We start from the raw sequence: 26,358 nt of genomic DNA on the forward strand, positions 1-26,358 counted from the left end.
AAAATTTTTAGTCCTTTCTACCATAAAGATGAGTTACTTTTTTAATTTTTATTTTTTACTAGTGATTTAATGTTTATTTTTTTATTTTTTTAGATGTTCATAAAAGTTTATTTAAAAATTTTTTTTATTTAAGAAAGGATTAATTAACAAAACCATAGGATAGGAAGGAGGGGTACAATTCCACACAATTCCCACCACCCAATATCCATATCCCATCCCCTCCCCTGATAGCTTTCCCATTCTCTATCCCTCTGGGAGCATGGACCCAGGGTCATTGTGGGTTGCAGAAGGTAGAAGGTCTGGCTTCTGTAATTGCTTCCCCGCTGAACATGGGCATTGACTGGTCAGTCCATACTCCCAGTCTGCCTCTCTCTTTCCCTAGTAGGATGGGTCTCTGGGGAAGCAGGTCTTCAGTCCTGGGAAGCCTGGCCGGCATCCTGATGACATCTGGAACCTGGTGACTGAAAAGAGAGTTAACATACGAAGCCAAACAATTTGTTGAGCAATCATGGACCCAAAGCTTGGAATACTGGAGAGGAAGTGTTAGGGGGGGTACTCACTGCAAACTCTAGTGTACTTCTGCTTTCAGGTATATATTTTGCAGTAGTTTACGGATACATGTGAACATATGCTCTCTCTCACAGAAACTGGTGTATATCTAGGTTTTGGGACTTTGTTAGAAAGTGAACCACCTGAGATGGAATTAGAGAATACTATGAAAGGAAAGGTCTCACCTGAGTAATGAAGCTGAAGGGTTGTCATTCCACACGTGAAGTCTCTGGACACAGTCTGAAGTGAAGCATGTTGAGGTAGCAATCGTTGTGTTGGTTAGGTTGTGATCGGCAGATGCAATATTATTTGATATGGATTGGGAGAGGCATACGGGAAAGTGGGCCCTATCCAAGGGTTCCAGGACTGGGGGAAGTAGAGGCTCTATAGTGGATATGTGAGATTCCTGCTGTCTTAGGGTTCAAAAAGACAATGGATAGTTAATGTTATCATCACATTATTTGGTAATTGGGTTAACTTTGAAAAGTCCTTTTGTTAGGGTTTGCTGTACAGTACCCAGGGTGGGAATGGTGTTTATGTACACTCCTAGTAAAATGTAGGCATATAAATCACTAGTTAATTAATACGAGAGGGGGAAAATTAATTGTATGTCTCAAAGTTTTTCAAAACACAAACTGAATCTTTTGAATATATAGGCTGTGTAATTGATATGCAGACTCTCTCAAAAGCCTAGACCAAGTAGATCAGAAGCAATCAATAGCACAGCTATATACAAGATTTAATGTTTATTTACAAAATTATGAGATAACAGGAGTATAATTCCTTCTGATAACATCCAACACCAGAGTTCCATGTCTCTATTCCCTCAACTGGAAACTGCTTTAGTTCTCCCAAGGTCACAGATATGGGTTTACTATTATTTCTATAACTATCTATATGTATATGTATATTTGCCCACTCCACCCCCCCACCCCCATGGTCCTGACTTCCTTTCTAAGTCACACCTATACTTACTACTACTTCTGAATGTCCTTTCTTTTTTTACTCTTGTCTCTCTGGGTCCAGATGAAATTGGAATTCAGAGCCCTGTGGTCATTTCCTCCTAAGATTTCTTCCCCTCTGGGAGTATGGAACAAAACTTTTTGGGAGTGCAGAAAGTGGGAATTCTGGCTTCTGTAATTGCTTCTCTGCTGGACATGGATGTTGGTAGGTAGAGACATACCCCCAGGCTATTATTATCTTTCCCTAGTGGAGTAGGGCTCTGGAGAGGTGAGGTTCCAGAGTACAGTGCTGAGGTTTTCTGCCCAGGGAAGTTAGGATGTAATCATAGTAGCATATGTAACTTGATAGAGTCACTTCTATGTAATAAGTACCTCTAATAGCACTAAAAAGTAAAGACATAGGTTTGGTGAAGTATTATAATGGTTATGGAAAAGGCTTTCAAGCTTTTGACTCCAAAGGACCAGGTTCAATCTCATATACTATAAAAAACCAGAGCTGAAAACGTCTCAATTTTCTATGATCTGAAATGTTAATACATGTGGGGTTATTTCCTCCATCTTCCACTCTTTCTTTTCTTTCTTCTCTTCAACTAATATCCTAGAGGGGTTATGTTCAATGGGTCACAATGGATGTCTCTATCCAGATACGTAATTTCAAATGTCTGTTGTTGAAGAGATATTCTCATGTTACTTCTATAAATTCATATAAAGTACTATGGGAATTATAGTTTTCATACAAAATAGGCTGAGTAATGAACAAAATAATATTAAAAAAATTTTAATTTATTTTCCTTTTTTGTTGCCCTTGTTTTTATTGTTGTTGTGGCTATTATTATTGTTGTTGTTACTAATGTCATTGTTGCCGGATAGGACAGAGAGAAATGGAGAGAGGAAGGGAAGACAGAGAGGGGGAGAGAAAGATAGACACCTGCAAACCTGCTTCACCACTTGTGAAGTGACCCCCCCACACACCGCAGGTGGGGGCCAGGGGCTCCAAGCAGGATCCTTGAGCTTTTTGCCATGTGTGCTTAACCCACTGTGCCTGACACCTAGAACTAACTACATCTATATAAAAATAAAAAATCTTGGGGCCAGGCGGTGGCACATGTGGTTAAGAGTTCACATTACAGTGACCAAGGATCCAGGTGCGCTTAACCCACTGCGCTACTGCCCAACCCCCAGAAAAATACTTTTTATACAAATGAAGTCTACTTTTTTTTTCTTCCTCATAAAAGTCTATCTGTTAAACACTGTTAATGTACAGTTTAAAAGATGTAAAGATTCATGGTAAAGAGGGTAAAATTAATAGTTCTGCAAGAATAAAATACTAAATAAAGATTTTGGTTGGCACTACATATGCCAAATTCATGCTCATGTTCTTATTCTCTCTCTGACTCTCTCACTTTTGTTCTCATACATAAATAAATAGATACAGTAATTATATAGCAACTAATATAACAAGACATTTATCACTGCACTTTTTTTTCTCAGACTAAAGAATGACAGATAACTTTAACTCCATTGTTAGATTTAAAAAGGAGGTTTCAAGGTCAATAGAAATTATAATGTTGGGAGTCGGGCGGTAGCGCAGCGGGTTAAGCGCAGGTGGCACAAAGCACAAGGACCGGAGGAAGGATCCCGGTTTGAGCCCCTGGCTCCCTACCTGCAGGGGAGTCGCTTCACAGGCGGTGAAGTAGGTCTGCAGGTGTCTGTCTTTCACTCCCCCTCTCTGTCTTCCCCTCTTCTCTTCATTTCTCTCTGTCCTATCCAAAAACGATGACATCAATAATAACTATAACAATAAAACAACAAGGACAACAAAAGGGAATAAATAAATATAAAAAAAACTTAAAAAAAGAAATTATAATGTTATTATCCTTTCTATCTATGTAGTTACACTCATTTATTCACTCATTCATCTAATTAGTCAACATATGCTAAATAAATTTATTATGTAGAGTAAAATAAATTTTATTTGTAGTGGCGCTACAAAGCCAAGTTAATTATCAAGTCTAGTAGCTAGTTTCTACAAACTTCCACAAGCAAGGAGGTAAATGTTAATTATTATAAAAGTGACAAAATTGGAAGACAGATTTTTCAGTAATTTGATTACATTAGAAGAAGATGGGAACAGAGATTTTTTTTGCTTAGTTTCATGTGCCTTAATCTAAACAGGGTAAGTACTAAAAACCAGAATATTAAAAAGCTAGTGATATTTTCACTACTTACGAAAAATGTTTTTTTAAACTATGAATCTCAGATTATCTACTGATGGGTGTGTAACAGAGTATGAAATATTTGACTTTTATCCTAGCCATCATGCACCAACTATGGTCTTCTCTTTGTGCTTCACTTTGCTATTTTACTTTGCCAAAAAAAAAAAAATTCCATGGTCTTTGCTTTTGGCTATCTCATGTTATTTTCACTTTTTCTCCCTCCTCCACCCCCCCATAGCATTGCTCATCTCTGTTTTATGGTGGTGCTAGGGATTGAACCTGGGAAGTTTGTTGGCTCAGGCATGTAGGTCTTATTACATAACCATTATGCTACCTCTCCAGTCCACTATGTTTACTTTGATATAACAAATATAAAGGAATATTTTCACTAGTTATATATAGACACTTGATAGACTAGGGGGAAGTCATATATGGAAAGCATTGAACAGTTAGGAAAAATAGGTAGGTCTCTGATACTCAGCACAGACTTCCAGGTGCATACCTTACCCAATGTCACCTTAATTTCTTTTTAGCAAACTACTAGGCTGGATTGAATACATATACCACTAGTCTCAGGGAAGACCGTGGGTTGTTGGAAAAATCGTGATGTATTTTTTTCTGTGCAAAAATGTGTTGCGACTTTTCCATCAACCCAATATACACTTCAATTATCATTAATTTATTGAAACAATAATTTATCTATTAATATTTATGAAGCTTTTGTTGTTATAGAACTGGACATATAACTCAAGACCAAAAAAGTACAGAAAACAAAAGGATGAAAATTAGATTTCTATTAGTGAATAATACATAGTATATACTTGCAATACATTGAAACCTCTATAGTATTATAAACTACACATTGTTACTTCAATTAAAAAAGAAAAAGCAATCCACTGTCACGGAATTTACATCGCAGGGACCCAAGAAAATACACTCTGACACTCAGTATTCTTCGCTACATTTTCATTGCCAGCAAAGGCAGCATTTAAAATGGCAAGGTATGCTTTAGACACGTGCTTCCAAAATGTTGCAACCTACTAAGAGATAGACTAGACTGCGGGTATTATAGAAATTCCAAAGTCAAAAAAAGAAAAAAAAAGAAATTCCAAAGTCCAGGCCACACATCAGACCGATTAGATTCCAATCTCTGAAAGTGTGCTATAGATCTAGGTACTTTTTGAACCCTCCAAGTGATTCCAATTTTCAGACAAATTAGAGAACCATGGCAGTTTGTCTACTTGATGTTCCAAAGACATTTTTTGTCCAATCTACCTGCGTTATCTGAATTGGAATCCGGAGGCATATCTTTTCACCACTTTCAGAGCTTTAAATACTTATCTTCCAATCCTTTTCAAGAAGACAGGGTTGAGAGTAGGTCCAGACTGCTATTGCACTCTCTTAGCTGTTGAGTTTAATGGGACTCTTATGGTGTGTAAGGAAGGTTGACACTTCCACCTGTGGCGCCTGAATGATCAGCCTTGGGGGAAACTAAGGACCCGGAAAGTCAGCCCTCCGGGGGCGCTGAGACTAGAGCAGAGGGCACTGAGGCGTGGGGAGGGAACATCAGCTGCTGGGTCCTCTTAAGGGACCCGCAGTGGTCTGACCCGCGTAGCTTCCCCGGGCGCTTTTTGTAATCTCTGCACCTCTGGCCTCATTTGCTCTCCCGCGCAACCCGCGCAGAGGGCTGGAGCGGCGGGGAAGACCGACGCTATGGAGCCAGGGCCGCCTGGTGACTCTGGGCCTGCTGAGCCGGGGCCTTGCGTGAGCGGCCTGGGCGACACAGACCCGGCAGCCTCGGCTTCCTGGCTGAGCAGAGCCGGGGCCGAAACCCGGCGCGGCTGGCCGACTGTGGCGGCTGTGCTGCCCGCAGGAGGGAGCGGGGAGAGGATGGGCGTCCCCACTCCGAAGCAGTTCTGCCCCATTCTGGAGAGGCCGCTCATCAGCTACACTTTGCAGGCTCTGGAGAGGTAAAGCGGCGCCGGCGCGCCCCGCGGTCCCGGTTCGTTCCCCAACTCCCCGCCCAGCTCTGGCCGGGGCCGCCGCTCTAGTGCTGGCGCCTTCTTTCCGCTGCCTGCGGGTGCAGAATGCACAGGCTCAGTCAGACCACACACCGGTCTCCATGCGGCTCCGCTGGCACTTGGCTCCATTCCCGCCAGCATTTCAGAGATCCGGAGCTTTGCTCTTTGCAGATGCACCTGGAAGCTGGGGCTGCCCCACACAGTCTGTATGTGTGCCCTGCCGCTGACCTGCTGGGGGGTAAAGCCCAGGTCCTGTAGTTGGACTGGGGGACGTTGTGGGCTGAGACGTTGTTCTGAAGCCACTTTGTTGTCTGCACTGAAACTGTTTTTATTATCTGCTCGTCCTATTTCAGCGCCCCATGCCCCGGTATGGGCTGGTTATAAGGTTTGCTAGTGTCTCCTGGGATTTTACCCATTTCATCCAGTAGTTCAAAAACTTTTACCGAGCCCCTTATTTGAGGACGAATGCTAATTACTAAATGCTGAAAGTGAAAGGAGCAGCAAAACTTAATCCGAACCTGTCAGAGCACAATATGGTTTTATGCGTGCTAGTTACTGGAAATGAGACAGAAATTGCTTTATTTTGTAAGAATATGGAGTGGTTGGGGAAATGAGGGAGGGAGAAGGAATGGGATAAGGTAGACTAGGGGAGTAATAGTGAAGAGTTAAGGACTTAACAAGGAGGGCCCTGTTATTTTAGTTTTTAACAGCTGGTAATGTCTTGGAGTATGGGGTGTCGCTGAAGGCATGGGAACAGAGGGACTACAAATATTCACATACATGTTCAGCGTTTAAACTTTATAAAATCAGTGTGGAGTTGTGGGAGTATGTTGAGCCATAAAGTGTGAACCACTGGCATTTCAAGATAAATGGCATTCTTTACAAGAAGACTTTGATGAAGAGGAAGTGTCTACTCAGAAGGAATACAGTATTAGCTTGTAATCCAGTGACCCCAGCACCCTCCACACCACACTCCAGCATCCAAAGGGCCCAATTTGCTTCTCATATGGTTCTTTTACTTTCTGAATATTGTCATTTGGAAAATGCAAAGTGGAAAGAACCCTTGGTACTTGTAGTCAGGCCAGTGGTTACATCTGAAACAAATACACACACTGAAATAGTTCCAATTCCTTCCCCCCTCACTTCTGTACTCTTCCATATCTATACATAGTTTGGGAGGGAAACCATTCTAAGAATCATGCACCTACAATATTCTAATATCACAGACATTATGACAGCATAGTTTGTGTATATAGGTAATTCTATGGAAAACAATGAGTCTAGGCTAGCAGAACTTTGACTTCTTAATAATTAAATGAAGGGGACTGTACTCATTTGTATATGTAATTGTCCTCACTGTTAAACAATTTCTATATTAATTTGCATCTTCTGAGCCAAACTTGAGATAGGAGAATAGTAGAAAGAAACTTTTAAAATAAGATAATATTCTGAAGAGATTTATTTATCGAAAACAAGATAGAAAACTAATTTTATATTTGATTAATAGCAGCAGTCATAAAATTCTCATAGTAACTAAGCAAAACTGCCATATTGAAATATTCATGGCTCAGTTTGTCCGAAGAACTTAGTGATTTCTTTTTTTTTTTTTTTTTGAGTATGTCTTTGGAAATTCTTGAAAACTTGCATTTATGGCTACTTCTTGGCCATTTGCCAAATAAGAACTTCATTATGGTAAGGTAGGCTTAATAATTTGCTGCTAGTTTAGCACATGTGCTGTAAGGCCTAGAACATTTCATGCTCACCAATACATTGTGCAAGTTCAAACAAGGAAAAAAAATAGAAGCATAAAGTATCTTGTAAAATAGCTATTTTTAACTCTTTGTAGAAATTACATGTGCTTACTGCTTATTAGTTGGAAAGGCACAGCTCTTAATGTCCCCAAAAGAATAGAAAGTTACCACTATTAATTTACATTTAATAGGCTGTCAGATTCCTTTGCACTCTAAGTGATGATACCAAAGCTCCTTTTCCCTGCCCTTTTTAAGTTAAAAAATTTCTTTGCCTAAGCTTTGCTTTTTCAGTAATGGAGGGTTGAGAAATTATGATTGAGAGTAACCTTTACATTTTTTATTTGACTAAGAAATTAAAGTGACTTATTGAAAAATTGGTCGATTTTTCTCCTCTGGCATTCTGAACCAATATAAAGCTAATTAGGACCCAGGAAAGAGAAGGCCACAAAAATTCTAAATTGGAATAGGAAAATACAAAGAAATATGACTGGTCTTGCTTTTAAACTTTACCATTTAAAGTTATTTATTTCCACTCTGTCATTTATCCACTGGAAGAAACTAAAAATATTTACCTATACCAGAAAAATGAGCCAGAGTCGATTTGGAACAGATATGAGAGATCAACAATATTCTGGAATAAAGGAATAGAAACCAATCATACTTAACAACTTCAAGAAAGCTGAAACTTAAGCCTTCAGGTAGAATAGCTGTGGAGTTGTTAGTTGACTGAAGTCAGGGGTTAGAGGCAGAGTACTTCTGAAGTTGAAAGATAATAATTGGTCGAAAACTTCAAAAAGACCATGTGCAAGGACCCAGGTTCAAGCTCCTGGTGCCACTTGTGGAGGGAAGCTTTGTGAGTGGCGAAGCAGTGCTTCTGGTGTCTCTTATTCTTTCTCTCTCTCCATCTTCCCCTTCCCTCTTGATTTCTGTCTCCAGCAGATAAGTAAATAAATAAAAAATGAAACTTCAAAAAGAACAACTGTACTTCTAGATTTTTGAATAAATGGAGCCGTAGTCTCTGGCTCAGAACTGGCAAAACTAATGGCTAAATAAGGTGCTCTGTGGCAGCAGAAGAATTAACAAAAAGACTGCATTTGGGAACGGGGCCTTTATTGCTTAATGAAAATCCAAACTCAATGATGATTTTTTTCTATCTTTCAAACAACATGTTAACTATATTAAATTACTGGCTCTTTTATAATTGAGAAATTGGATGAGATAACAAGAGAAAAAATATTCTGTGTGAACTGGCTAAAAGTTTAGATTGTTTTATTCCCTTTGGCAAAATTGAAAAAAATACATTTTAGTTTAGTTAAATTCCACTTGTGCCATTGATTTCTTAGAAAGCTAATTATGAAATTAAAGGACATACAAAAGAATCTTAGACATGATGGCTAAAGATACAAATACAAATCTTACACATGATGGCTAAAGAGTCTCTAAACAAATGGAGCACCAAAGTTGATCAAAATTTGTTTCATGTGAACATATTTATTACAATTAGTCATTAATGCATATCTAAATATGTATGTAGGGGCTAGATAGTGGAACACCCAGTAGAGAATATGCAGTTATCATATATGTACCAGCTTTTGTGCAGGAAGGAAACTTCATGAGTGGAACAGTGTTGTAGGTACTTTTTGTTTGTTTTTAACGAGAGCACTGCTCAGATTTGGTTTATGGTGGTGCAGGGGATTGAATCTGGGACTTCAGGGCCTCAGGCACGAGAGTCTTTTTTTTTTTTTTTTTTATAACCATTATGATGTCTCCCCTGCCCCAGATGTCTCTTCATAACTTTTCTTTTAATTAGTGGTTTACAAAATTATAAGGTAATTGGGGTATAGTTCCTCAGCATTCCCACCACCAATGTTCTGTGGTCCTATCCCCTCCAGCAGAAACTACCATAGTTCTCCTAAGATCATAGCTATGGGTTTACTATGTAATTCTGTCTGTCTGCATTTATATCTCTGTATCTATATCTATCTATCATCTATCTTTCTACCTAATTCCTCCCATTTTTAAATTACAAATTGACTTCCTATATGCATCTTTTATAGGAAGAGTATTAAAAAGTAATATAGATGTTTTGGATAATATATGCATTTGCAAATTAAAATACTGATGGTATAATTCAAATTTCAGTCATTTTTCTTTGATTAATGTGCGTTAGTAGTGGACATTTTTGCTTAGGTTGATGTGAGTTGTGAACTTAGTAACTTCAGGTGAATTTGAGGAAAAAATAATTTTGTGTATGTCATGGAAACTCTGGATTTTGTGATTGAGATTGGGTTACTTTCTTGTTTCACCTGGAAAGTAAACAAAGATTCATTTTTTTGTGGGTAGAATTTCATATGTACTTTTTAAAATTTAATTGATTAATTTTATTTGATAGGACAGAGAATTTGAGAGGGAAGGGGGATAGAGAGGAATAGTGAGACAGAAACACCTGCAGCACTATTTCATCACTCATGAAGCCTCCCCCTCCCTGTAGGGAGGGACCAGGGGTTTGAACCCAGGTATTTGTGCATGGTAATATATGCACTTAACTAGGTACATCAATCAATTTGATTTTTTTCTCACTGTTTTCTCTATTATTATTATTATTACTATTATTCCCTCCAGGGTTATTGCTGGGGCTCGGTGCCTGCACTATGAATCCACTGCTCCTGGAGGCCATTTTCCCCATTTTGTTGCCCTTGTTGTTACCCTTGTGATGGTCGTTATTATTATTGTTGTCATTGCTGCTGTTGTTAGAGCAGGGGAGGCAGTTAGGAGGAGAGAAAGACAGACACCTGCAGATCTGCTTCACTGCCCTTGAAGCGACCCCCCTGCAGATGGGGAGCCAGAGCTCCAACCAGGACTCTCACACAGGACCTTGCACTTTGTGCCACGTGTGCTTAACCTGCTGAGCTACCGCCCGACCCCCTGTTATTATTATTATTATTTTATGCATTGGTGGAGTATGGATCCAGGATCTTGCTCAAGTGTGATTTTACTGAGCTAACTCCAATGTCCAACTTTTCATTCTTTTTTTCTAGCGAGAAGGACAGACTAGACAGAGAGAAGATACACCATAGCACTGCCTGTTATCTATAAATCTCCTCCATACTGTCTATGGTGTTTCCTAGTGGTTCAGGAGTTCGAACCCAGGGCCTCATGCAGAGTAAGGCATGTGTTCTACTGAGTGAACTATCTTCTCCCCCTTCTTTAAATTTTGTTTTCATATATACTTTAAAAATTGTTTTGCTTTATTTCTGAAAAGCACTGCAAATTACACTTGAACAATATTTATTAGAAAAAAAATATAGTGTTAACCCAAATGATCAATTTGTTGATTGCTTGAATTAAGTGTAATGGGAATGGTGTAGGGTGATGGATTAATTGCATTTAGCAGTTCAGAAAGTGACTTTTAGTTTGCCTTCAATTGCTCAGGTACATGGATTTGACTGGAAATAGTTTGTATTAATAGTTGGTTAATGAAATGGTACCCTTTAAATCAAGTGAAGTACTAGACCTATATTTTGTTGAGGTCAAATATTTAGATTTGTGTTAAGTTAATGATAGTTCCTGAGTCTGCTTCAAGATAAGAGAGAACAGGACAGGTAGACTGGACTTGATGATTAGAAGCCATCATGGTATGTGAAGGCTATCAAGAGCCAGCCCCCTTGCACCAATTTAATATTGCTGCTAAACTATCAGAGAGGGTATGGAGTGATGAAAATTTATAAATTATGGCCAAAGGGTAATTCAGAGACAAGTTTTTCATGAAGGTTGTCAAGGCTGTGAAGAGTAGCTGCCACTATCCCTTGGGGCCCAGCTTTTGCAGCTTGAATGAGAATGCTTTAGGGCCTGATTATTTCCATCTTAAAAAAAAAATACATATATTTAAATGTTGATCATATTAAACTGTCCAAATAGAGTGTTTCTACAAGTAATAATTGTTATTCTGGGATAAAATAACATTTGAGATAATTATTTCTCCAAATGTCTGTAGGTGTAATGGAGTTTGAGGTCAGATTTGCATTTGCTTATGGAATGTGCTGGGAAGGAAATATGCAGAACACAGAAAATCTGACTGGGGGGAGGTCGTTCTGGGGTTGGTGTGGACTTGCCTTCAGCTTAGGAAGTCAACTGTGTTCATTGATTCAGCAAATATTTGTTAAATAGGCACTGTGTGAGGTAATTAAGATCTTTTTCAATCCCATGATTCTACATTATTAAATCTTAATACTATAAAAGACTTTTTAATTCTATAACTAGAAAAGAATGTGAATAAATCCTTTGGAATACAAACAATATTTATAAAGGCTTGAAAGTGCTGCATATGTGTTGGTTTCTGAACAAAATAGCATAATGAAACCCATTATCAAAATCTTAAGAGTGATCTAAGATTTGTTTGTTTCCCACACTTTATTGTGACTTTGTTATAAGAATTACATTTGACATTGTGATACAGGTATATAAAGCTCAACACACACACACATGTGTGTATGCATATGTATATTTCCAAGGATATGTTTTTTTCATGAAGTTTTCTATTTTATCAGTTTCTGTTTTACTTACCCTGAAATGTTACTTGAACTTTACTAAACTGACTTACTGACACACTAATGTGTCCTAAAATCTGCAGTTTATATAGCATTTTTTAAGCACTATTTTATTTAAAAAATAATTTTCTATTTATGTTTAATAATTATTTTCATAATTATAATATTACAGGGTATATATAATTCCACACCATACACATCACCAAAGTTCTATGCCCCTACTCACTGAAAATCTTTGAGGCAGTTTTAAAATGCTACTTTCTGTTAAGAACTACATTTAAAACCATCTAAAATATAAAATATATATTTATAATTGTTTACCTCTTTGATTTCTGTTCAATAGAATGATTACAGTGGTTATGAGGGATTACAATGAATTGTAATCTACCTTTGGGAGATCATTTATTAATTTATGAACTAGCTTTTTGAATGATTTGTTTGCCACACAATAGCTAATTTTTCTCCTTTTGAAATCTATACTTTAACATTTAATTAAATATAAATTTTCATCAAGACGTAGCATCAAAATGTCTTTTTAAAGTTATTGTGACCTATTTTCCTAATGGAATATGCTCTGAAAAGTAAACAGAGGTGATCAGCTTAGCGGATAAGTTAAGCTCTTGTCTTTACAGAATAATCCTGCCCCTGTTTTAGTTGAGACATACTTAAAAGTTCTCTGTTTAAAAACTACTTTGACTTTCTTTTATCTGTTCATTAAGGACAAATTATTGGCATGTTTCTGTGAGGCCATGGACTCTGCCTTCTTTCTATTACTAGTATTTAAGACAGTTCCTGATGAATACTATGTTTTTACTGGATGCTTGAATGACAAAATTAATAAAAACAGCAATGTTATATGGATTAACATTGATAATATTAATGAAGTGCTGAAGATACAAAACATACAGACATCATTTATTCCCTCACAGTGTTAGTATATTTTCATGGTTAGTGGTGTGAGTTCCACAGTCAGAAGGGGTTCCAATCTGTTCTCTTTCCTTCCTAGAAGTGTGATTATGAGAAGGGCATTACTTACTTTTAAAATGACTTTTAAAAAAATATTTATTTATCCCATTTTGTTTCCCTCATTGTTTTATTGTTGTAGTTATTATTGTTGTTACTGATGTAGTCATTGTTGGATAGGACAGAGAGAAATGGAGAGAGGAGGGGAAGACAGAGAGGGGGAGAGAAAGATAAGACACCTGCAGACCTGCTTCATGGCCTTGGTGCAATTCCCTTGCAAGTGGGGAGCCAGGGCTTGAGCTGGGATCCTTATTCTGGTCCTTGCGCTTTGTGCCACCTGCGCTTAATCCATTGCGCTGCCTGACTCCCAGGCCATTACTTTTATGTCCTGGTAAAGTGGAAACAGTAATGTTGTACCTCAGAGAGGTGATGTGAATGTTAAATGAGTATTGTAGGCAACATTCCGAGCCCTCCAGTGTAGTCTTCACTTTCTACGAGTTGGCAGATAACAAAGCAATAAAGTATGATATCTAAATAAGACTCTTCTTATTAAAGCCATCAGCAGGGATGTCACATCTTCTCTAGAAGCCAACAGCAGGGATAGAACTTTTAGAATAACAGTCGGGGAAAACTTCTGGGAAAGAGTATAACAAAACTGAAATTTGAAGAATATGACCAAATCAAGAGAAAGTGGAGTGGGGAGTGACAAAGAACTTCAGGTCCTGGTCTTGAAGGACCTTGCTTAAGAGGAGCAAGGCATGGCCATAGGTTTGCGCTTGAGAAAACTCATGTAGATGTGGTGAGAATGAATTGTGTTGGCTGGTGGTGGGGATGGTGTGGAACCAAACCCCTGTCGACATGTAATTCTGTAACATATATATATATATATATATATATATATATATATATATATATATTATATACACTATATATGTAGTGTATATATATATACTACAGAATATATTTTTATATATTTTATATATATATATAAAAGTATATATAGTATATATATACTACAGAATATATATATATATATATATATAATAATTTTGTTGGCATGAGACCAGCTAAGAGGTTAGTGCAATAAATCATGGAACAGTGTAACAATATGTCTGGGTCACAGTGAATTGCTGTTGAAGTAGGACCCTGGGAAATTCTACCTTTAGGAGACACTCAAGAACTGTTACTTGCTAAAAGGCTTTTTATGTAAGGTTCTATTGATTGTTATATTTATAAATAAAGGCAAGGAGGTTGATTAGGCTATAAGTCAAAGAGACACCCCAAATTAGTCCTTTTCAGCAGTTCTTTTATAATTACTATTACCATTTTAATTAACTTACTTTATTGGGTAACGGTTGATTTAGGAGATTGTTTTCACAAGGGTACAGTTTGTATCTTTCCAAGATCAATGTCAGCATACCTCATCCTCCACCAAGTTGTCTTGCCTCACAGGTTACAATCTATTTCATTGTCTTTTTGTAATTAAATTTCTTCCAGGTGTCTGACAAAACGAAACAAAACAAAACAAAACAAAACAAAAAGTAATCTTAATATTGGTTCTCCTAAATTTGTTTCCTACTGCTTCTGTAAAAATTCTCACTAACTGACAGGCTGAATATAGAGCTTCTGACAGAGATCTAAAGTCTTTTTCACTGTGCTAAAATAAATATACTGGCAATGCTGTGTTTCTGGGTGCCAGATTGGCACACCTAGTTGAGCATATATTTTCCTAGGCACAAGAATCTGGGTTCAAGCCCCTGGTCCTCACCTGCAGGGGAGTAACTGTGCAAGCAGTGATGCCGTGGTACAGGTGTTTCTCTGTTTCTGTCCTTCTGTATTTCCTCCTTCCCTCTCAAATTCTCTCTGTTTGATAAAATAAAAAAAGAAAAAAAATTAAATTTTAAAATACTTTGTTCCTTTTGGAGGCTCTAGGGATAATTCATTTCTTTTCCATCTTCTACACATTAGAGGTTCCCTATATTCCTGGTCTTGGAGTACTACATCACTCTGACCTTGCCTCTGCTATCATATCTTCTTATAAGCTTCTGCCTATTTTTATTTAAAAAAATTTTATAGCTGGGGCCAGAGAGATAGCTTACAGGGTTGCATATGGGACTCGCTATGTACATGACCATTCCAGGTTTGAAATATAGCACCACATGGCAAATGTTATGACAATGGACAGTACCAGGATATTGTGGTATCTCTCCCTCTTTCTGTGGGTCTTATCTGAAAAAAAAAAAAAAAAAAAAAAAAAACTGCCTGAGCAGTGCAATCAAACATTTGAAAGGTTCCTGATGTTGCTTAAAAAAAAAAAAAACCAAACCACTATATTGAAGCTACCTACGTAAGACAGGGTAATCCCTTCATCTTAAAGTCTTTGACTTAGTCATATTTATAAAGTCCTGTTTAGTATGTATATATCTGCACGCCTTGGGAATGAGGAGCTAGATGTCTTTAAAGGGCCATTCTGCCTACCTCATTTCCCATCATGTCATAAAACAGTGCCTAGAATATTGGTGTGTGTGTGTGTGTGTGTGTGTGTGTGTGTGTGTGTATGTGTAAAGCTTTTATATAACATCTAATTTTTTTAGGATTAAAGATTAAATCCTTAGGAAAGGGCCCTATGCTCTGGTCTAGGTGAGCATTTACCTGGGCTTCCATCTTCTTCATGGACTCTTTTTCTTTCGTCCCCTTCAGATCTTGCCTTGATCAATGCTTATACCTTTCCTCCAATCTACTTTCACACTCATTGCTTGTATGGAAGCAAATTCTGTTTTCTCCGAGTGTACCATCCTGGTCTTCTTTGTGATGGTCACATATTCTATCTGCATGCAGTCCTAAATTCTGGGATTCTCTGTAGCACTTGCTCACAGTTTGTACTTAGTGGTGTTCTTTCATTTATACACTCTGTGAAAGCAGAGACTTTCCATTGTGTATGTGATGCTAATAATAATAATTCCATATTTAGTAAATATTATGAGCATTAGATGAAGAGCCAGTGCTCTATAAAAGCACTTTTAGGAGTGGGGGTAGATAGCATAATGGTTATGCAAAGAGACTCATGCCTGAGGCTCAGAGTCCCAGGTTCAATCCCTCACAACACCATAAACCAGAGCTGAGCAGTGCTCTGGTTAAAAAAAAAAAAAAAAGCTTTTGGTTTCCTTTACCGGTGTAATGTTATAGCCACAGGCAAGTTGAGCTTTTGGACTATGGGAAGGTTTAAATAACAGAAAGGTGGTTGTTAATTGAATAAAGCAACTAAGCATTTTTCATTTTTCAGTGAAGTATTCTCATGATTTTGCAATTTTCAGATCTTTTCCCTCTTTCTAAAAATATGTTCAAGACTTAATTATCTAACACTAACATATAGGCTCTCACAGACTAACAATTTGGTTGTTTCATTTTTTTTTTTACTTACAATATTTTAAATTTTATTTGTTTTGGATAGAGAAAGAGAAATTAAGAGGGCAGGAGGAGACAGATGGAAGAGAGAGACACCTGCACTGCCTCACTGCTCATAAAGTTTTCCCCCAGCAAGTGGTCACTGAGGGCTTGAACCTGGGTCCTTGTGCCTTATAATGTGTGTGCTCAACTAGGTACACCACCAACTGGCCCATAATAACCTTTATTTAGAAGTGATATCCTGAGTAATAGGCAGTTTCCCTGACTTGGGTCTGTTGACTGTGGAACCAAGAATCTGCATTGATAATGGCTCTTGTTAACACTAGTATTCATGATAAATGTATTAGGCTTCTGTATTTTATTTATTTTGAATAGAGACAGAAGTAATTGAGAGGGAAGAAGAGATAGAGAATGAAAGAGAGAAGCACTTATAGCCCTGCTTCAGTACTTATGCATCCTCCCCTTACCTACCCCCCACCCTCCACACACACACAGGTAGGGATAAGGATCTTGGACCTGGGTCCTTAGTGTACTGTAACATGCATGTTCTACAAGGTATGCCAACACCCAGCCCGTCTAGACTTCTCTAATGCAGCCACACATCAGTGGTATGGATACAGAGCATTTCAGTACATCAGCAGTTGAGAAAGTATTAGATTCAAGAGAGTAATTCCTTTAACTATATAGCCATTACATGAGTCATATTTATATTTATGAAATTTAATTATACTTTCCCTATTTAAAGTTTAGTATTTTACCTTCATAGAAAAAAATTTTGTGTTGTAGTAGTTGTATAGATTGTTAATCCACTGGACTTCTGGACTTTTGGAATTTATGTACTCTGAACTGTTTCTATTTTATTGAATAAAGATTAACTGGAAAGCAATTTAAAAGCATGCTTTCCTTTTATTTTTTAATTTTTTAAATTTTTATTTATAAAAAGGAAACACTGACAAAACCATAGGATAAAAGGGATACAACTTTGCACAATTTCCACCACCAGACCTCCGTATCCCTTCCATTCCCCTGATAGTTTTCCTATTCTTTAACTCTCTAGGAGTATGGACCCAAGATCATTGTGGGATGCAGAAAGTTTAAGGTCTGGCTTCTGTAATAGCTTCCCTGCTGAACATGGGCATTGACAGGTTGATCCATACTTCCAACCTGTCTCTCTCTTTCCCTAGTGGGGATGAGCTCTGGGGAATCAGAGCTCCAGGACACATTGGTGGGGTTGTCTGTCCAGGGAAGTCTGGTCGCATCCTGCTAGCATCTGGGAACCTGGTGGCTGAAAAGAGAGTTAACATACAAAGCCAAACAAATTGTTGACCAATCGTGGACTTAAAGGCTGGAATAGTGCAGATGGAGTGTTGGGGGGGGGGTCCTCCATTTTGTAGATAGCTAGTAGGCATTTTTTAGTTATATTTCAAAGGGCCTGTAGCTATACTAGTTTTTATTTTTATTTTTTTGCCTGGGCCTGAAATCTGATATGCAGGTGGATCCAAGTTATTGTCTGGGGAGATGATGTCATGGCTGGAAAAGGACCAGAAAGCTGGATCAGGGAAGAGAGTAGCTCCCTAATATGGGAAAGGAGTATAAATATTGTTGACTTTAAGCTCCATCAATTTGATTTGGTCTGGGGCCCATAATTAGCTTAGGAGCCTGTGTGACCTCTGCATCCCTCTAGATCTGAGCTCACATTCTTTGGTTATGAGTAGGAACATTCCATGCTGCCCCAGTATCGACCCATCTTCCTCAGGTGTAGCATAGAGTATGTTGTCCATTCTCCCTTCGGAGGATGGAACATTCTCTACCATTGTTGATCCAAGTTGAGGGCAAGGCCCTATGGGGGCCCACAAAGGGGTCTATTTTGTTGTTCCTGATAGAAATGACTGGTAACAATGGAGAGAGGGACTTATTCGAGTTCTACGCTGATCATGTCTGTTTGGGAATCTCAGGATTCCCCGATTAGGGCCCCAGTGGTGGAATGGCCTGATAGTGACTAAAGAGTCATTGTTAAATTATGCCAGTCTCTTGCCCTTATTCAGCTTTTGCAGTCCTTGCTTTGCTAAGGTTAGCTTTGGAGTGAGTGAGAACTGTAACAGGAAGTAGGTGAGGAGGGTATCTAAGTCTAAATGGATGCTATTTTATTATGAGCTTGATAGTGACTCACTACAGACTATTGTGTATTTTTGCTTTCAGGTATATATTTTGCCCTAATTTATGGGTACATGTGAACATATGCTCTAACGGGACCTGGCCTATATCTAGGTTTTGGGACTTTGTTAGGAAGTGAACAACCTGGAATGGAATTAGAGAATACCATGAAAGGAAAGGTCTCACCCAAGTGATGAGGGTGAAGGGTTGGCATTCCATGTCTGTTGTCTCTGTACACAGTCTGAGGTGAAGCATGCTGAGATAGTACTTGTTGCATTGATTAGGTTGGAATAGGTGGATGCAATATCATTTGGTATGAGTTGATAGAAGTATGCAGGGAAGTGGGCCCCACCCCAGAGGTTCCAGGATTGGGAGAAACATAGGCTCTATAGAGGAAGCAGGGGATTCCTGTTGTCTTAGGGTTTAAGAAGACAATAGTTATTTCAATAATCACATTGTTAGGTAATTGGGTTAACTTTGAAAAATCCCTTTGTAAGGATTTGCTGTATCATCCACACCATCACCGTATTTTATGTCCTTCGTCATTATTTGCATATAGCTATGCCACCAGTTGTTTTTGTTCTCCCTGGACTAAGCTAAAAGCATATTTTTCTTACATTCTGATATTTGACTCTACTGATGAAATTTTTAAAATTTACTTTATGTTGTGAATCTGATTATCTCTGTATGTATATTATTTCTGTACATATTTCACAATACGCAGAGGTAATTTCACACTAGTGTGAAGTTGTGTGGATTATTCTATCTGTATTGTGAAAAGCCCCTGAGTCTTTTATCAATCTCTCTGTTAGAATTGCATGAATCTGATTATTACTAATTTTGAGTTCTAATCACCCTATGAAGATGTATTAGTACTTGCTAGTAAATCATTTTTCTGTTATTAACATTTAGTATCAATTTATATAATAAGTGTATATATATTTTTTTCAGAGTACCTTGGATAAAGGACATTGTTGTGTCAGTAACTGGAGAGAACATGGGAACAATGAATGATATTATTCAGAGGTACCAGCATAAACATATCTCACTAGTTGAAGCAGGAGTGACACGCCACAGGTCAATTTTTAACGGACTGAAGGCACTGGCAGATCAGTCTAATGCTAAACTCTCTAAGCCAGAAGTTGTGATTATTCATGATGCTGTGAGACCATTTGTTGAGGAAGATGTTCTTCTTAAAGTTGTCACAGCTGCTAAGGAACATGGTGTAAGTATTTATATTTCTGAGAATGGTTAAAAGGGTCAAACACTATAGTATGACTTACTTGATGAATTTTGAGAGAATTATCTTTAAATGTCGTTACTCAAAAGGTTTGCGATGGCCTAATGATGTTCTAATGACTTGTTTTTACAAAGTTTATTGTATTAGTGACTGTGAGACTGTTCTGGAATTTATCTTTTGATATAGTCATTTATCATAATGAAAATGAGCTATTGGAAGAAGAATGCAATAATGTGATCAGGGTATGGAGGGGTTAGGAATTTAACAGAAGCATATGAAATCTGAAGTTGGAAAAAAGTTTCAAGAAATCTCTCAGAAATCTAGGATATACATAATTGACTGTTTGACTATTTTCAAATTTTGGTTTATTATTCCTAGTTGAGCGAAACCTCAAGTGTTGGTTTGAATTTTCAGAAGTGGCTTGTTTCTCATTACAAACAGGTTAGATTCCCACTAACTTCTTAGTCATTTTCTTAAGATGACAGAGTTTTATTTTGAGTATTTCACCAAGAGATAGGGTATAAAGATCTATTAGAATTACTAGTGCATGCTTTTTCTTATTTATAGATTCTTTAACATTTATCTATTATTTTTGTAGAAACAGAGCAATTGAGAGGGAAGAGAAATAGGGAAAGAGAGAGAGAAAGAGAGGCTCCTATAGCACTGCTTCAGTGCTTATGAAGTTGCCCTCTTGTAGGTGGGGGCTGTAGTCTTGAACTACCATGGAGTCATGGTAACGTGTGTTCTAACATGTGCACCACTGCCTGGTCCCCAGCTTATAGACTTTCACCTGTAAGGTAGTACATATTAACCTTATGTTTGAAGTCTGAATTTGAGATAGTAGAAAATGTATTACAGGAACTTAATGTAGTACAATAGAAAAGGTCTCTGGAGTCAAACTTACGTCCCGTTCTTAGTTGAGCTAATTATTATTGGTGTATATAGCATATTTAAAGTTTTGAACCCAGTTTAAAAAAGTTATGATCTAGCTAATACTTATTATTTTTAGGTCATAAGTATATGCTAGTTTTTTTTTTTAGTAATGCTAACTAATTAAAATTTTACTTTAAAAGGGACAACAATATCTAATTAATTATTTCCGTCAAGTATTGTAGAGGAGTGGAAAGAATAATTTGGGATTTCTTGGTCACCTTGGTGTACAAAAAGTACTAACTTATCTATCTGGGAAAGAGTTTGATTTCTTTTTAGTTGTCAGTAATGTACTTGGACTTCTAAAAGTGTATTTTGCTTGGTTTACAATGCTATAGAATTTTGGGCGTCTGATTTCACACTTGTATATGGATGTAAGGCAATATCACCAAAGTTTCAGTGAGAATGCACTAAACATATACCCCATATTCCTACCCTTTTTACTTTGTCCCCTCTATTGTTTACAGAATCTAGAAGGAAAGTTTTTCTTTTTCTTTTTCTTCCTTTTCCCTGCCATTAGGATCTCACACACATACTATTTAACTGTGTCCAGGTTAATTATTTCATTCAGATAGAGTGACTGATAGAGATACTATAGCATCAGAGCTGCTTCTGCTACCATGGCACTCTCATTTGGCACAGGCTCAAACCTGGGCTGAGTGCTTGGTAAGGGACAATAGGCAAACTACCTCTTGGTTCAATAAATGATTATTATTTTAAAATATCTATTTAATTTTATGTTTTATTTACTTTAGAGAAACACCATATCTCTACTCAGCGCTGGCCTGTGGTGGTACCGTTAATTGAATCTGGCCTCTCCAGACTGTATAATACGCTAATCTGTTAACATTATTCTTTTGCTATCTCCCCAGCCATAAGCACTAGGATTTATTTATTTATTTATTTTTGACATTTGTTTTAGTTATTTATATTATTTAGATAAGGAAAAAAATTCAGTAATTCTTTTGGTTTCTTATTTCATTAGCATAATTACTTCAAGTTCCCTTCATTTTGTCCTCAAAGGTATAATGTATAATGCCACCTTTCTTTTTTTTTATTTCTTTATTGGGGAATTAATGTTTTACATTCGACAGTAAATACAATAGTTTGTACATGCATAACATTTCCCAGTTTTACACATAACAACACAACTTCCTCTGTAATTTTTTTGGACCTGTATTCTTCCCCCCATCCATCCCAGAGTCTTTTACTTTGGTGCAATATGCCAATTCCAGTTCAGGTTCTATGTGTGTTTTCTCTTCTGATCTTCTTTTTCAACTTCTGCCTGAGAGGGAGATTCATCCTTCTGTTTCTGACTTATTTCATTTAACATGATTTTTTTCAAGCTCCATCCATGATCAACTGAAAACGGTCAACTCACCCTTTTTAATAGCTGAGTAGTATTCCATTATGTATGCATATACGACAACTGGCTCATCCACTCATCTGTTGTTGAACACCTGGGTTACTTCCAGGTTTTGGCTGTTACAAATTGTGCTGCTATGAACATATGCGTAAACATCTTTTTGAATGGATGTGTTGATTTCCTTAGGATATAGTCCCAAAAGAGGAATTGCAGGATCATAGGGTAGATCCATTTCTAGCCTTCTGAGAGTTCTCCACAGGGCTTGGACTAATTTACATTCCCACAAGCAGTGCAGGAGGGTTTCTTCCCCCACAACCTCTCCAGCATCTGTTGCTGTTACCTTTTCTAATGTATGACATTCTCACAAGAATGAAGTGGTATCTCATTGTTCTCTTGATTTGCATTTCTCTGACAATCAAAGATGTGGAGCATTTTTTCAGGCCTTTTAGATCTCTTCTGTGGTGAATATTCTGTCCATGTCCTTTCCCCATTTTTGGATGGGGTCATTTGTTTTCTTGTGGTTGAGTTTCGCAAGCTCTTTATATATTTTGGTTATTAGTCTCTTGTCTGATGTATGTCATGTGAAGATCTTCTCCCATTCTGTGAGGGGTCTCTTGGTTTGGGTAGTGGTTTCTTTTGCTGTGCAGAAGCTTTTTAAATTCGTGTGGTCCCATAGGTTTATACTTGCCTTAGTCGTCTTTGTAATTGGATTGATTTCATTGAAGATGTCTTTAAAATTTATGCAGAAAAGAGTTCTGCCAATATTTTCCTCTAAGTATCTGATAGTTTCTGGTCTAACATCCAAGTCCTTGATCTACTTGACATTTGCTTTTGTATTTGGTGAAATATAGTAGTTCAGTTCAGTTTCATTCTTCTGCATGTTTCAACCCATTTTTTCCAACACCATTTGTTGAATATACTCTGCATTCCCCATTTAATAGTCTGGGCACCTTTGTCAAAGTTTAGATGTTGATAGGTGTGGAGGCTTACTTCTGGGCTCTCAATTCTGTTCTACTGGTCAGTGTGTCTATTCATGTTCCCAGTACCAACCTGATAACACCTTTAACATCTTGGTTGAAAGCCTTTCTCATTGTGTACTTGAGAGATATCTTGCCATTCTGTTCTGGCCTGTAGTGTTTGTGTGGAGAAGTCTGCTGCTAATCTTATGGGTTTTCCTCTGTAGGTGACTCTTTGTTTTTCTCTTGCAGCCTTCAGGATCCTTTCTTTATCCTTATTCCTTTCCATTCTAAGTATGATGTGTCTTGGAGAAGTCTTCTGCTAACCTTTGGGTTTTCCTCTGTAGTTGACTCTTTGTTTTTCTCTTGCAGCCTTCAGGATACTTTCTTTATCCTTATTCCTTTCCATTTTAAATAAGATGTGTCTTGGTGTCTCTAAGTCTGGGTTAATTCTGTTTGGGACCCTCTGGGATTCTTGAATCTTTATGTCTTTGATGTTGTCTAGACTAGAGAAGTTCTCAGCTATATGTCCTGAAGAATGCTTTCTTCCCTTCCCTATCTTTCTTCCCTTCCCTATCTTTCTTCTGGTAAGCCAATAATACGTATATTATTTCTTTTGAAGTCATCCCATAGGTCTCTGTTTTTTGTTTTTAGTATCTCTTATCCTCTTTTTGAGATCTCTTACTTCTTTTTTAGTTGTCTCTAATTCGTCCTTCATCTTGATAATTCTGTCTTCAGCCTCATTTATTCTATTCTCTCTCCCCTCTACTGTTTTCTGGAGTTCATCTATTTTGTTACCCTGTTCTGATACTGTTTTAGCTTGTTCATCTAATTGTGTTCTTAGCTCAGCTACTTCAGCTTTCAGCTCTCTAATAACCTTGAGATAAATAGTGTTTTCTTCCAGAGTCTCATTTGTTGTTTCTGCATTTCTGATGACAATTCTTTCAAACTCTTTACTCACTCCTGTGATTATTTCCTTAACTAGTGTTTGGATGTTGACCTCATTATCTTTTGCTTCAACCTTTGGGGGGCTTTTAGCTGGACTCTTGTCCTGGTTCATTTCTCCAATATTTCTTCTTGTTGCTTTAACCATTCTATATAGTATGTTATGAGGTCCCTCTCTTAGTACTTTTCAAATTACGGGTCACTATTGCCTGGATTGACTTGTGTCTAAGTACGGTACTTAAAGGGTTCATAGTTGTGGAAATTGACAGTTGTTTCAATATTATTTTAATCCTTGAGTTGGAGCACTTTGCCTTAAAAGCCTCTTTTGTTCTTTTTCTTCCCTGTAGGCCATGGGAGCCTGAGGAATTTTAAACTATACAAGTAGTCTTTTTAGCTTAATCCATCACTCCAGTTATTTGGTGGTTTCCTGAAGTATTCTAATCCTACCTTGTTGCAGTCCAGATGATCTCCTTTAGTATTCCTAGTTGACCATTGACCAGGGAGAGGAGAGGAGAGAAGCACAGCTGCTGCTGCTCCGTATCCCCACCTCCTCATCTTGCTATCTTTCTTAATAGTATTGCATTGAGCATTATGTTCCATAGTTTCTTTTTCAGCCCTTTTAAACTTTATTGGGAGGTGTAATGATTTAGAGTACTGTTGTTGATTCATGGGTACAATTTCTCATCTCCTCATGATGGATGGCTGCAGAACACTCTAACTCCCAACTTATGTCCTTTTCTACTGTCTTGCATCAAGATCCCAGAGCTCCCTGTAACCTCCTCCCTGTTTTCCTCCAGAATCCTCTGCTTTGGTGCAGTGCGCCAAATGTAATCCAGGTTTTTTACTTTGTGTTTTTTCTTTGTGTCCTTATTTCTTACAGATGGAATTTAACACAGAATTCTGCAGTTTCTTAGTACAGTTAGTCTATGGAGCGGGTAGATGGCATAATGGTTATGCAAAGAGACTTGAACCTCTGAAGTTCCAGGTTTAATCTCCTCGCTCCACCATAAATCAGAGCTTAGTAGTGCTCTGGTAAACAAATGAACAAATAAAATAAATAAATAAATAAAGTATAGTTTTCTGTCAATGGATATACTCATGAGTTCAAATTTTGGCTGTTGTGAATAATACTGCATGAACATAGGGGTTGACTCCACCTGATGAACTATCTCTCTTATTCCTTGGTGTTATTTATTTTTATTACCAAGACACTGCTCAACTCTAGTTTTTGGTGGTGCCAAGGATTGAGCCTTAGAGCATCATGCATAACAGTGTTCTACATAAACATTATGCTATCTCCTTAGCTCCTATTTTAATTAATTTTTTTGAGGGTTCTCTATAGTAATTAAAAAATCAAAGATTTCAGACCTGGGTTTGGTCGGGGTACAAAGACAAGTGGGGAATTTATTACATTGCTGTATAGCAGCACTTTACAGTATCATTTAGGTACAGCAAAATAGGCAGTGGGGCAGAGATAGGCCAGGCTGGGGCCACAAGTCCATAAGCTAGTTATCAGAGATTGGCTGTGCTGTTCAGTTTCCTGGGAAGGGTGGCATGGTGGGGTTGTGGTGAAGGAAAGCATGCAGATAAAGAGACCTGGCAGGCTGGCACTTAAATCACTTGGTTTAAGGAGATCCCTCAGCTGTATGCCAATTATGGTAATCAGCATATGCTAATTACATTCCTAACAATTCTCCATAGTGCTTTCCTTATACCTGTCCTTGCACTTTGTGCCACATGCGCTTAACTCCCTGCGCTACCACCCAACTCCCTATAGTGCTTTTCATAGTGGCTGCACTGATACTCTTGTAGTGTATAAAGTTTCACCTTTCTTGTCATCCTTTCTGACACCTTTTTTTCTTTCAATTTTTTTTCAAAGAGTTTTTATTTATTTTTCCCATTTTGTTACCCTTGTTATTTTTATTATTGTTATTGTTGCCATTGCTGTTGTTGGATAGGACAGAGAGAAATAGAGAAAGGAGAGGATTACAGAAGGGAAGGAAAGACAAGACACCTACAGACCTGCTTCACTGCCCATGAAGCGACCCTCCTGCAAGTGGGCAGCCCAGGGTTTGATCAGGGCATCCTTACACCAGTCCTTGTGCTTCACGCTATGTGCATTTAACCTGCTTCGCTACCACCTGACCACCCCCCCTTTCAATTTTTTTATTGGACAGAACAGAGAGAAATTGAAAGGGGGGAAGATAGAGAAGGAGAGAGGAAGAAAGATACTTATAGTACTTCTTCACAGCTCATGAAGTGCCTCTGGGCAGTTGGAGAGTGGGGGCTTAAAGCCAGGTCTTTCCACATGGTGATATCTGTGCTTAACTTGGTGCACCACTTCCTGACCTCC

General features: G+C 37.9%; 1 protein-coding gene across 4 annotated transcripts in view; it reads left to right on the forward strand.

Moving 5' to 3' along the window:
• Window positions 1-5,272: 5,272 nt before the first annotated feature.
• The window catches only part of CRPPA (CDP-L-ribitol pyrophosphorylase A), a 331,394-nt gene continuing 310,308 nt past the window's right edge, over window positions 5,273-26,358 (forward strand). For all 4 annotated transcript variants that reach the window (XM_007531969.3, XM_060196149.1, XM_060196146.1 and 1 more), the window contains exons 1-2: window positions 5,273-5,697; window positions 19,520-19,793. In XM_007531969.3, coding sequence (XP_007532031.1) covers window positions 5,441-5,697; window positions 19,520-19,793 — 531 coding nt within the window. In that variant the 5' untranslated portion in view covers window positions 5,273-5,440. The remainder of the gene's footprint in view (window positions 5,698-19,519; window positions 19,794-26,358) is intronic.

This window comes from Erinaceus europaeus, chromosome 8 (assembly GCF_950295315.1).
Source record: "Erinaceus europaeus chromosome 8, mEriEur2.1, whole genome shotgun sequence".
NCBI lineage: Eukaryota > Metazoa > Chordata > Mammalia > Eulipotyphla > Erinaceidae > Erinaceus > Erinaceus europaeus.